The sequence below is a fragment of the Pan troglodytes genome, chromosome 2 (genome assembly GCF_028858775.2).
Source record: "Pan troglodytes isolate AG18354 chromosome 2, NHGRI_mPanTro3-v2.0_pri, whole genome shotgun sequence".
Lineage (NCBI taxonomy): Eukaryota > Metazoa > Chordata > Mammalia > Primates > Hominidae > Pan > Pan troglodytes.
This window is the reverse complement of record NC_086015.1, coordinates 36241129-36254584: the sequence shown is the minus strand read 5'-3', so window position 1 is coordinate 36254584 and position 13456 is coordinate 36241129. Positions and strand designations below refer to the sequence as shown.

The following is a 13456-nucleotide window of genomic DNA, read 5'->3' as shown; positions in this document are numbered from 1 at the left end:
CCCGCCACCCCCGGCCCGTCGGCACTCACGATCTCGGCCACGATGAGGAGGCCGGGCAGGGTGCGGAGGAACTCCCGGTCGTAGGCGAAGCTGCTGCTGCTGGTGGAGAAGTTCTCTGCGAAGGAGCTGGCGGTGGTGGTGACTGTGTGCGAGCGGGCGCGCTGCGGCTCCTCCATCGTCGAGCCACTGCCGGGCTGGCGCGTCCCCAGGGACCCCCGGCGGGTCTGGGGCTGGACGCGCGGCCCTGCGCCCTGGGGACACAGGCGCGGGGGAGGGGAGCGCGGCCCGCGCGGGGCAGGAGGTGCGAGGGGGGCGCCCGCCGGGGGCTGTCCAGGCGCGGCGGGTGTCCCTCGAGTGCGCGGCGCCCCTAGCGCCTCGGTGCGCGGGCTCCCGAGCTGCGCTGGGGCCCTAGAGGAAGAGGAGAGCGAGCGAGGGGAGGCTGCCGGGCAGTCGGGGAAGGCGGTGGAGGCCCGGAGGAGGGGAGGGGGCGTGGAGAGGGGCGGGCGGGAGGCGGGCAGGAGAGGGACCGCCCCGCGGAGGCGCCGCGGACGCCCGCCCTCTTCACCTGTTGCCCGACTCCCAGCGGCGGAGAAGGCGCCGCGTCGCACCGAGGGTGGCTGGGTTGGCAGCCTGGCGGGCGGCGCGGAGGAGAGGGCGCAGGGGTCCTTCTGGCCGTCTTCCGCTCCCCCTCCCGGCCTTTGCCTCTGCCAGGCCCCGCCTGGCCCAGGCCCGCAGCCTGTTTCCTTCCACCCGGGCGGGTCGGGGGCTGCGGGCATTGGGGACCCTTAAGGAAACCCAGGCCTCCAGGGACTCCGCCGCTCCAGGACTCGGCGCGGAGGGAATGACTGAGCGACGACCGAGGCAGGGGGTGATGTGATACCTCGAATGCTGTGGAAATGGCAGGAATGATGACCCGGCCGGACCTTAGACCCGAGATCGATGAGAGGCCGCCAGCACTGCCCGGGAGACGGCCCGCGCTTCTCCCCCTCCTGCTGCGGCCGCCGCCAGAGCCTGGTGTTATTTCCTGCCCCTCCTGTCGGGAACAATTTGAGGAACCAACTTAATCGCTTGGCTTTGAGGGCGCGACGCTTCCAGGCGCTCTCCGCGGCTCTGTCCCGCGGACCGGTGGAGCCTGGGTGACGGCGCCTGGGCCGGAGGAGGGGAGCTGTTTGGGGTCCCTGGCCAGGATGAATCAGCGTTACCGTCCCGTCACCCTCGGGGAAAAAAAATGTTTCAAGAAGGCTTGAAGGGTGTGATTTGTGTAATGTTAACTTTAGGACAAATGAGCTGTGCTTTCCTGGCATGGGAAGGGGATGGGGGTCCTCATTTAGTGAGGCAGTTTGTAACAGGGTCAGGGAAGAACTGAGCTCGGCTGCTTGCGTTTATCGGCTGTATGGCCCAGAGCGAGTGGCTCTAGTTTTTGGACCTCAGTAATGCCGTCTCTAAAATGCAGGCTTTGACAGATGGACCTCTGAACAAAAAGATTATCTTCCGCTTGGTCCCTCCTTCTATTTTGTGAAAGGGTAGCAAGAAACATTTTATCTGGAAGCCACCAAAAGAAAAGGAAATAATCTTTGGCTATAAATCGAGGGTATCTTTGATTCACAGTGAAGGCATTTCTGCTGATCTGTTCCAAGACAGGTTAAAAACGAGATCAGAAGGGACATTTTCTTCACAGTGTCTTATCAAGTGTGCTGAGAAGAAAGCAAAAACGACAATCTAATAAAATAAAACAAGGAATTAGTGTCTTTTAAGTCTAGGGCCTAGCCAGGAAGACCTCCAGGAGTAAAAGTTAAGGCTTCAAAAGCATGGCAAAGATGTAGATTTGGAGAAATTCCATCCATGTGCATTTGGTAAGCACCTTGGGCTGGTGGGTAAATTCTTAAAATTTAAAATATAGCACTTCTCCCTGGAGCAGTAGTTCTCAAAGTGGTCCTTGGACCAACAGCAGGTAAGTTCCTTGGGAACTTATCAAAAATGCAAGGTCTCAAGCCCCACCCCCAGACCCGCTGAATCAGAAACTCTGAGGGTGGAGCCAGGAAGCTGTGTTTGAACAAGCCCTCCAAAAGACACTGATGCATGCTGAAGTTAGCTGCTGCTTTAGAGAAACTGTTAATGAGTTTGGGGAAATAAGAGATACATACATGAAATGGCTGGAGGAGACTCAAGCATTATGCATGACATTTAGTGAACGTAAAAGACGGAGTCGAGACAACTTTATTTCCATAATATTAACAAAGGACAATCCTCTCTTAAAATTCCTGGGGTCAGATGAATTTCTAAATTCAGATTTTGCTTTTCAATTTAGAAAGGTAAAATGTGCATGTACCATATATTACATAATACCTTTGGTAAGGTCTGGGGTGACACTCTAATATACTAATTTTCTGCAAGGAAAATCATGAATGACATAAGTATATGCTTGGATTATCTACTGCAATGTAATAAACGTTCACAAAATATTAGTGGCTTAAAATCACCATTTTATTTGCTCAGAAATCTGTTGTGTCAGGAATTTGGGAAGGGCTTGGCTGGCAGGTTCTTCTGCTTTGCATGGTGTGATTGGAGTCATTTACTCAGCTGCTTTCAGTTGGTGACTTGGCAGGGCCAAAAAGTCTTCATTCCCATTTGAGCATTTCAGTGCCCTTTCAACTTGCCTCTCTCTCCGTGCAACTTGGGCTTTCTAACAGTATGATAAGCTCATGGTGGTTGGACTTCTACCTGGCAGCTGGCTACTGGAAGAGACTTTCTAAGAGGGGCAAATGCAGAAGCAGATCTCTTAAGGCCCAGCCCTGAAGGCTACACGGACTCATTTCCACCACATTCTATTGGTCTAAGCCAATGAATGACAAGGCCAGCCAGAGTCACAAAGAGGGGAAACAGATACCACCTGTGGATGGGAGGAGCAGTAAAGAATTGTGGCTGTCTTTTAATCTAGGTGAGATAAAGACAAAGACAATAAAAAGCTTCACATCTGTTTAGGTTATGTTTTTCTACCAAATGTGTTTTCTGCAAGCTCAGGAAAAAAAATTTTGGTTTCAGCTTTTGGGATTTCAGAATTACAGAGAAAAAATTATACACTGGTTGCTTGAAAACTAGCTGCCCCTTTCCAACTGCTGCCTACATTTGGGTGATTATCTTCCACCTGAAACTCTACTGATTGGTGCCCGTTCTTCCAATAACACCCTTATCCAGTCCACCTTCCGTCTTCCTGCAAGAATTATTGTCCTGAAACCCCAGACTAAGGTACCACTGTGCACAGCATAAGGGCCTATATAAGATATTCAGCCTATCTTTTCTGATCCCTTTTCTCAACCACTCTAGAATGCATACTGTTTCAGCCCCAGATACACTTTGCATATATCTCTGTAAGTGTGACCACTTTATGCCCATAGCCAGCTTTTCTCTTAGCCTACAAAGCCTGCCACCTTCACACACAGCTCACAATCTGCAGTCTTCATGGCCCATTTTAAATGCCACCTTTTCTGTGGTTTCTTTGGATTTCCATGAGCTGTTGTTATTTTCTTTTTTGTTTTAGAATTCATTGACTTTATGCACTTCTTTTACAACTTCTCAAGATATATGAATTACCCTTCCTTGTCTGCCCCCTGCTATAGGAGGTATTGAACAAATGCTGAGGCCCAAACTTTTTTTTTTTTTTTTTTGGAGACAGGGTCTTGTTTTGTCACCCAGGCTGGAGTGCAGTGGCATAGTCACAGCTCACTGCAGCCTTGACCTCCTAGGCTTAAGCAGTCCTCCCCACTCAGCCACCTGAGTAGCTCGGACTACAGGCAGGCACAACTACATCCAGCTAATTTGTTTTTTATCCTTTGTAGAGGTGAGGTCCCACTTAGTTGCCCAGGCTGGTCTCAAATTCCTAAACTCAAGTGATCTTCCCACCTCAGCCTCCCAAAGTGCTGGGATTACAGGCATGAGCCACCATGCTGGCTCCAAGCTTCATTCTTAAGTGCAGAAAAATGTCAAAAGAAAAGCTAAGCCCTGTGCTCCCATAATGACTTAACGCAGAAGACAGCTTCAAGCTGAGACTTGTGGGAAGTATTTGATTCGTAAAAATGGAGAAGAAAATAGAAACAGGTACAGCCCAAGTGATATCACATGTGCCAGGATGAGCAGGTCCTGTGCAAATTAGTACAGAAAAATCTAAGATCTGTTAGCATGGAGTGTAGGGTTAAGGGTTTATGCAGAGTCTAAAATATGGATGCCACAAGGCCATATTACTCAACCAGCCAAAGTTATAAGACACAGCACTCTCAAAGGTCTGTAGGGCCCAGGCCATTCAATGGAAGCCCAGGACTCATTAATAATTGAAAGAAATAAATGGACAGCTTATGACTTCCACCTGCTCTCTGAGAAAGAGAGGATCAAGGGACATTCCCATTTTTTAGGTAATTTTCATAGGTTTATGTTTCTCTTCACTGTTATTCTAGTTTTAAATTATGGTAGTTTCATGCAAGAATCATCAATAAATGTTAAAATTAGTGGGTGAAAGTGTGATGAGAAAAAGGATATTTACATCATCTCTTAAAAAATAGAAGTAACAAAATAACAAAAAGATATATCATTTCAAAGTCTTCAGAAGATACTATTCTCCCTTTGAAATTCATAACTGTGCAGTGGAGAAACCTTTGGGATATCACCAGACATTATATACCTCCTAATATGATGTAGTGAGATGGATACAACATCACTTCTGTGATATTCTTACCAAATGCATAACCTGAATTTAATCATGAGGAGGGAGCAGACAGACTGAAATTGAGGGACAGTTTATTAAGTGTCAAGTTCATGAAAGACAAACACTAAGGAACTGTTCCATACTAAAAGAGACTAAGGAGACCTGACAATGAAATGCAATGTGACATCCTGGATTAGAGCCTGGGCTGGAAAAAGAACAATAGTGGGACAATTGGTGAAATTAGAATACATTGTGTAGATCAGATAAACATTGTATCAGTGTTACATTGATACAATGACATTGTATTAGTGTTAATTTCGTGATTTTGATTCTTATACTCAAACAAGTGTTAACATTTTGAGTATCAGTAAAAGCTTATATAAAATCTTTTTATTATTTTCGCAACTTTATTTTTTTTTTGGAGATGGAGTCTCGCTCTGTTGCCCAGGCTGCAACCTCCACCTCCTGGGTTCAAGTAACTCTCCTGCCTCAGCCTCCCGAGTAGCTGGGACTACAGGCGCCCGCCACCACGCCCGGCTAATTTTTTTGTATTTTCAGTACAGATGGGGTTTCACCGTGTTGCCCAGGCTGGTCTTGAACTCCTGAGCTCAGGCAATCCGCCCTCCTTGGCCTCCCGAAGTGCCAGGATTACAGGTGTGAGTCACCATGCCCGGCCTATTTTTGCAACTTTTTAAAGACTGAAATTGTTTCAAAAAGAAAAGTTAAACAAATAAAAATAATTACTTATGATTGATTAAAAATAGAGCTGTCTAATCCAAACAGTAGTTCACACTCTCCAGGCACATTGGATTCTGTGGTTTATCCATCTTAGAACGTCCTGCCTCCCTTCATCTTGCTATTAATACCTGTCTTATAGCGAAAGAAAACAGGAGCTTGGCTGAGAAGTAAGAGTGTTCTTCCCACTCCAGTCCCCAAAGCCACCAGTCAGCCTAGTCCATCTTCAATTTGAAAATAGGAAGAGATGGAACCTAAATCCATTCAGTAATGAACTTTTGGATCTCGGGTGGGTTTGAGTTCCAAGAGGCTCTGTCAATTTGACCGAGGTTTTAAGCCCAAATGACAACAGGGTTAGGCATATAAGGTAAGAAAATAAGTGAATTGGGCCAGATTGTTTTCAGAATGGCTTCTTGAATTGTATTCTTCTGAACCAGACACATTTGGGCTTGCATATTAACTTTGTATCAAATTCTTCACTTACGCAAAGAGTACATTCACTTTATTTTTCTCAAAACATATGACCTCCTGGGTCTCACTCTCATTTTTTTCTTTAGTTTGAGACATAGGGACAAGAAATATTTCACTTTCCTCTTCCTATGAGGAAAATAACACTTGGAGAAACTGTGAATGTCATGAAATCAGCCCCAACATTTGAACTCAGCTGGGGCAGAATAGGGAGTTGGGGCGGGCGCAGGGGGGTTTGTGGCGAACAGGAGCACGAATGCTCGAAAGGGGCCATCTCAGTTTCTGCCCCACCTGATTATTGCCTTGTAAGAATTTGGGCCTAGTGTTGACAGAAATCCCAATTTTTATTAATTAATATTGGCAGCTAGTATCCTTTATTTTCAAACACAGTGTGTCGCCTTTGTGGGCCAAACAAACATATCTGAGAACCATCAGTTGATGCCTTCTGATTCAGGCAAAGCAAGAAGACTTTCTCTTCTCTCTCCAGCTGCCTCAGACTCCCACCTCCCTGCAAGGCCCTGCAGAGGCCTCAGAGGACACAAAATTTGGGTCAAGAGGGTGACGCTTAAGAGCAGAGTAGCTGGAGGAAATATTTAGAAGAGTGGTGAATAAAACGTGAAACAAATGGGTTGCTGCTAATGGCAGAAGGGGACTTTCTGAGCCAGGGAAGTTTCAGATTGGGAGACTATGGAGGGATGTTAAGAATTAACTTATTTAGAAGTAGGCATTCTTAGAAGATGTAATAATAACTAATTTATTGTTGGCCTATTTTGTGCCAAGCACTATCTTAACTCTTTGAATAATTTTATTAGGTAACTGATTTAAAAAAAATTTTTCTGTGTTGGGGCAGTGGCTCATGCCTGTAACGCCAGCACTTTGGGAAGCCGAGGTGGGCGGATTGCTTGAACCCAGGAGTTCAAGACCAGTCTAGGCAACATGGTGAAACCCTGTCTCTACAGAAAATACAAAAATTAGCTGGATGTGGTGGTGCATACCTGTAGTCCCAGCTACTCACTTGGGAGGCTGAGGTTGGAGGATCTAGCCCGGGAGGTTGAGGCTGCAGTGAGCCATGATTGTGGCATTGCACTCCAGCCTGGGAAACAGAGCGAGACCCTGTCTCTTTAAAAAAAAATTCTTAGGAGTCTTGACCTTAATGAGAAAGATGGATTTCTCAAAGTTCTTAGCTGCATCCATTGGCTCAACATTTATTTATCTAATATACCACTCACTATTAAAATACACAACTCAATAAGACACTAGCCCTTCCCTTAATGAATAGGTCATCAAGTGAATGAGAGAGACCAGTACATCAGTGATGGGTGGGACCCCTGCCAGGCCACAGGTGGGCCCAGGGCCACCCCCATGTAAGGGGAGGACGGTGAGGTCAGCCTGGGGCTCAGGCAGTTTCCTCAAGGAGCAGCCATTTAAACTATTTTCAAGGGCCATTCAAAGTTAGCTAAGGAAAGAACAAGGGGACAGGGGAGGAAATTCTAGAAAGAGGGACACAACCTGTCCCAACAAGATGCATTATGACCAGTGTGTTTGCTGAGAAATGCAGCTAGAGGGAGTTTCAACCCTCTACCCCGGCAGCATAGGAGACAATGGGTCATCCCTGTTCCCTCTCCATTCCTTCAATAAATGTTCAGTAAATTGTACTTGGCAAAGGGCAAGATGTGGAGAAATTCCATGAATGAGCATTTATGAAGCTTGAGGTCAAACCATACTCACATCCTGTTCCAGATAGGGAAAGGGCACAGGGTATGTGTGTATATATAGATATATATATGTGTGTGTGTGTGTGTGTGTGTGTGTGTGTGTGTGTGTGTATAATCTTAGAAAGGTGAAATACTTGAGTCTTTTCCTGGTCTTCAGACTTTTTACTTTTTTTTTTTAGCAATTACTGTGACAAATCAGTAGAAAATTTAAATTTTTATATATATTTAAATGTATACACACATACATTTTTCCACAAAAATCAATAAGAGGACTAGAGGATGGGGTGGGGGTGGGTGGATACACACAGTTAACTTTGTCCTTTGTAGGGTGGCTTAGTTAACCCCAATCAGGTTGTAGAGCAGAAAATAACTGAGGTTTATTGAAGAAAGGGCACGTTTACCTGAAACATGTCTTGAAGGGGCCCATTCAAAGAAGGAAACAGCATAAATGACAAGCAGATGGAAACCCATGAATGACTGTGTTTGAGGATGAAGCCCAAGTGAGATGGACATTGGTTTTAGAGAAAAGATCATCTGAGTTTGGAGGAGCTGCTCTAGGAGTTCTGTGGAATGATGGGAAATCGCAAGGCAGTGGCTGCTAAAAATACCTTGTGCATGTTAATAGCACCTTGTCGAAAATCCATGGGCCAAAACCTACAGGCTTTATTTGTATTTTACTCACAAAAATTCTAGGCCCCCTTAAAAGTTCTTGGAAAAGGTGAATATGAAGGTCCTAAAGCTAACGCCTTTTTCTGCCCAAGGAGGAGCAGGAACCTGTCCATCCAAAGCTGACAACCTCTGAAGAAGTGCCACGATAGTTGCAAATTGAAATCAGAAGCACATCAAAAAACTGGACAGCAGACGAGGCATGGCATCTAATGCCTATACTCTCAGCACTTTGGGAGGCTGAGGTGGGCTGATCGCTTGAGCCCAGGAGTTTGAGACCAGCTTGGACAACAGGGTGAAACCCCCCATCTTTACAAAAACAAAAAAACCCCAAAAAATTAGCCGGACATGGTGGCACATACCTGTAGTTCCAGCTACTCAGGAGGCTGAGGCAGGAGAATCGCTTGAGCCTGGGAGGTTGAGGTTGCAGTGAGCCACAGTCTCACTACTGCACTCCCTGGTGACAGAGGGAGACCCTGTCTCAAAAAAAACAAAAACAAAAAAACAAAACAGAGTAATTACACCCAAAACATGCCTCACCAGAAGACTCTCCAAAAGGAACACATTAGGCAAGCAGTTTATGGAGTGGTTATTTGCTTACCAGGTTCTTTTGCTGTAGAAAGAATTAATTGGAGGGCTCTTCTGAGCCAAAGGAGCCAACAAACATTTAAGTGTTTGTTTATGGACAGTAAACTATTTGAGGAGACAAGATGGAGCTGAGAAATTTAAAGGTGGCTAGGGTCTTTATCTAAAGAGTCACCACCAAGTAACATCAATAAAACATCAACTTTGTACAAAAGATATATTTAAGTATGCATTCTTGAAGAGTTACTGGCAAATAAAAGGTAAAATGTATTACAAGGTTTTTCTGGAAATTCTATTGCCTATCTTTTATAATGCCAAGAATCACTCCTTTGTTTTTTAATTTCCATGTTCAAATCCACTTTGCTGGAAGGTAAGTAACTGGTCCTTTGGGCCCAGCCTGTGGTTGCTTTGGGAGTTGGGGGAGAGGCTTTGGGCCGGGGTAGCAAGGCCTCCATTGCACAAGCTGAAGTAATGTTAGCATTAGGTGTATGACTGCATGACACACTGTTCCTCCCCTCCCTTGACGTGGTGAATCTGTAACCAGAAAAGCCAGTTAGATCTCCTGACACATTCGGAGGGTGGAGGCTGGTGGGGAAGGAGCAGGGGATGCCTTCGTGGGAGCTGCGCTATCACAGTGGTGAGTCCTGATGCCTTGCCTGTGAGGGCCTTCACAACCTTCAGAGCATGATGGCACTGCCAGAGAGAAGAGAATTCACCATGGACACCTAGCCTAGTGCCTGGCAGATGGTAAGCATTCAACAAGATCTGGAGAGAGAATGGGGTTAAAAAACGTGGTACTTTTCATAAAGTCAGAATATTATGAGGCCTCCAAATATGGCATTGTGGACAGGTGAGATCCAGCTGGGCACTGAGCCTCACATATTGTTATTATTTTTCTTCTCTCAATCTCTAGGAATGGTGCACATTCGCTTTATCACACAAGGAGGGGTTTTATGTAGGGTTTTTTTGTTTGTTTTGTGTTTTTTGAGACAGAGTTTCACTCTTGTTGCCCAGGCTGGAGGGCAATGGCGGGATCTCAGCTTACTGCAACCTCTGCTTCTGGATTCAAGTGATTCTCCTGCCTCAGCCTCCCAAGTAGCTGGGATTACAGGCATGCGCCACCAAGCCTGGCTAATTTTTGTATTTTTAGTGGAGACAGGGTTTCACCACATTGGTCAGGCTGCTTTCAAACTCCTGACCTCAGGTGATCCACCCTCCTCAGCCTCCGAAAGTGCTGGGATTACAGGTGTGAGCCACCACGCCTGGCTGTATTTTGTTTTTGTTTGAGACAGAGTCTCACTTTGTTGCTCAGGCTAGAGTGCAGTGGTGCAATCATAGCTCACTGTAGCCTCGACCTGCTGGGCTTAAGCAATCCTTCCACATCAGCATCCCAAGCAGCTAGGACCACAGGCATGCACCACAATGCCAAGCTAATTAAAAATTTTTTTTGTTTGTTTTTTGTAGAGACAGGGTCTTACTATGTCACCCAGGCTGGTCTCAAATTACTGGCCTCAAGTGCTCCTCCTGCATCAGCCTCCCAAAGCACTAGGATTACTGGCATGAGCCCCCATGCCTGGCCTTATGTAGGCTTTTTATTTTTGTTTGTTTGTGTGTTTTGAGACGGAATTTCACTCTTGTCACCCAGGCTGGAGTTGAATGGTGCAAGCTCGGCTCGCTGCAACTTCTGCCTCCCAGGTTCAAGTGATTCTTATGCCTCAGCCTTCCGAGTAGCTGGGATTACAGGCACCCGCCACCACGCCCGGCTGATTTTTTGTATTTTTAGTAGAGATGGGGTTTCACCATGTTGGCCAGGCTGGTCTCGAACTCCTGACTTCAGGTGATCCACCTGCCTCAGCCTCCCAAAGTGCTGGGATAATAGGCATGAGCCACCACGCCTAGCCTATGTAGGCTTTTTAAGACCCAAATTAGAGATTACAATCATGTCCCTTCTGTAGTCTTTTCACTTGTTTTAACTACCCAGATATGGCAGAAACTCTGGTTGTTTGCTAGTGTCCACTCTTCCCTCCTTCAAATATAGAATTCTAAAACTTTAGCTGAACAGACAGCCACCTAATTAAAGATATTTCCCAGTGTCCCTCACAATTAGGTGTGGCTAAGTAGCTACACAAATAAAAATAATAATCGTTTATACTTTTATATGTGCTGAGTAATTATCCTAAATGCTTTAGATTTACTAACCCATGTACTTTTCACAATAACTTCATGAAATGTTTAAAAACAGGAGCACAAATATGTTAAGTGACTTGGCCAAGGCCACATAGATAGTAAATGGTAGAGCTGGGGTTTCGTCTCAAAAACGGGGCTGCTGCATTTGCAATTAGCTTACATTTAGCCCAGTGGATGAGAGCAGAACTTCTAGGCCACGCCCTCAAAGAGGAGAGGATTGCTGTCTATTGCCCCTTCTTTCTTTCCTCCTAGCTAAAAATCACCATCTTAAACTACAAGATGGATGCTCCATGCTGAAGTTGGCAGGACCGCACGATAGAAAGTGCCTGGGTGCAGCGGGGTGCAGTGGTCTGTAATCCCAGTGCTTTGGGAAGCTGAGGCAGGAGGATCACTTGAGGCCAAGACCAGCCTGGGCAATATGGGAAGACCCCATCTCTACAAAAAACAAACAAACAAAAAATTAGCCAGGTGTGATGGCATGACCATGTAGTCCTAGCTACTTGGAAGGCTGATGCAGGAGGATTGCTTGAGCCTAGGAATTCAACGCTGCTGTGAGCCATGATCATGCCATTGCACTCCAGCCTGAGTGACGGCATGAGACCCTGTCTCTTAAAAAAAAAAAAAAGCCTAGGGTTCCCAAAGCCATAGAACTATCCATCAACCTGGATTCCCAATGTTCAGATTGTTACATGAGAAAGAAAGAAATGTTTAGCTGATTTTAGCCATTGTTATTTGGAGAGGAAAGGTAGTCTTTTATCACAGCCATACTGTAACAAGGGGTATATCCTAACTAATCTAGGTCACAGAGGGAAGGGAAACATATCTTTGAACACCTACTGTATATCTGGTGTCTTCATACATTATCTCATTCAATTCCTACAAAAGTTCTGCAAAATAGGCATTGTTAGTCAGTATCTGCAATGAGGAATCTGAAGCCCAGGGCGGTAATTCATCTAAGATCACATAATTGGATAGTTGAATAGGCTGGGATTTCAATAAATCTTCACCAAAGGCCTCTTTTTCACTATTCTACAGCAATGCCTCCTGGAGATGGTGACTCATTCATAAGAGCATTTCCATGTCTCTATCATGATTCATAACCCTTTTATTATTCTTCAAAGCAATCTGATCAGATTGGTACTCTTAGTTCCAGTTCATAGATGAGAAAACAGGAAAGACATGCAATTATACCCCCAAAGTCAACAGAGAGCCTAGATTTAGAAGTTGCAGCTGCAGAAATTAAAGACTGATGATTCCTTTACAAATAGAACCAGTTTGAGACCCCAAAAGCCCTTATTCTTGAAGCTTGCAAAATATCTGCTCATTTTTTATAAATTTTAAAGGAGGTGGATGTTGCTATGACACAGAAATGCTGTGTTTAAGCTGATTTTTTAGAGATCTTTCCTAAAAGGTTTGACTATTCCAGGTTTGTGGGTCACCTTAGACCTTCTAAGCTGCAGGGACAGTTGCGTGAAGCCCCTCAGCCTGGAAACTGGCCCTCTTCCAGAGACAAAGGTGGTAGTTACTGAGATTCTTTCATGCTCTGCCATGTATAACCCCAAGTTGGGAGACCTGGAAACCTCCCCACCACCCAGCCCCGAGTCCCAAGTCCCACTGTTTTTCTTCTTTGGATTCCTGTGGCAGAGCAGCTTTCTCTGTTACCGGTCTACTTGTGGGAAATGGTGACCAACTGCTCCCCACTACATATTTCCTGGGTTAACAGGATGGTATGGTTTGACTGCATCCCCACTCAAATCTCATCTTGAATTGTAACTCCTACAATTCCCATATGTCATAGGAGGAACCCAGTGGGAGGTGATTGAATTATGGGGGTGGGTCTTTCCTGCACTATTCTTGTGATAGTGAATGAGTCTCATGAGATCTGATGGTTTTAAAAATGGGAGTTTCCCTGCACAAGCCCTCTCTTGACCTGCTGCCATCCATGTAAGATGTGACTTGCTCCTCCTTGCCTTCCACCATGATTGTGAGGCCTCCCCAGCCATGTGGAAGTGTAAGTCCCATTAAATCTCTTTATTTTGTAAATTGCCCAGTCTCGGGTGCGTCTTTATCAGCAGTGTGAAAATGGACTAATACACAGGAATAGCCAGATCAAGCTAGGTCTCACACCTAATTTCCCAGGGAAGGGGCACAATGTTGTAGCTTAAGCCCACTGCCTGCCCTTCATCCAATCAACAATGCCCAGTGAGAATATAGCCATGGGGATTTGGGAAAAGGGCTGTTCTGATAGAAACTGCAGGAGCCAATGACTTAGGACATTGTCACAGGGACTTAGGACAGGGTTCTCAACCCTGGCTGCACATCAGCATCACCTGGGGAATCTTAAAAATCTACCAAAGTCCAAGCCCTACCCCAGAGACTATGATTTTTTGGAGCTTTGTCAAAA

The 13456-nt window shown here is 45.7% G+C and overlaps 1 protein-coding gene across 2 annotated transcripts in view; it reads right to left on the bottom strand.

Moving 5' to 3' along the window:
* Positions 1-482, bottom strand: part of CMTM8 (CKLF like MARVEL transmembrane domain containing 8) — a 131017-nt gene extending 130535 nt beyond the window's left edge. Inside the window, exon 1 of one of the 2 annotated variants that reach the window (XM_016940627.4) lies at positions 30-482. In XM_016940627.4, coding sequence (XP_016796116.2) covers positions 30-176 — 147 coding nt within the window. In that variant the 5' untranslated portion in view covers positions 177-482. The remainder of the gene's footprint in view (positions 1-29) is intronic. The other variant, XM_516349.8, reaches the window with a different exon arrangement.
* Positions 483-13456: the final 12974 nt, after the last annotated feature.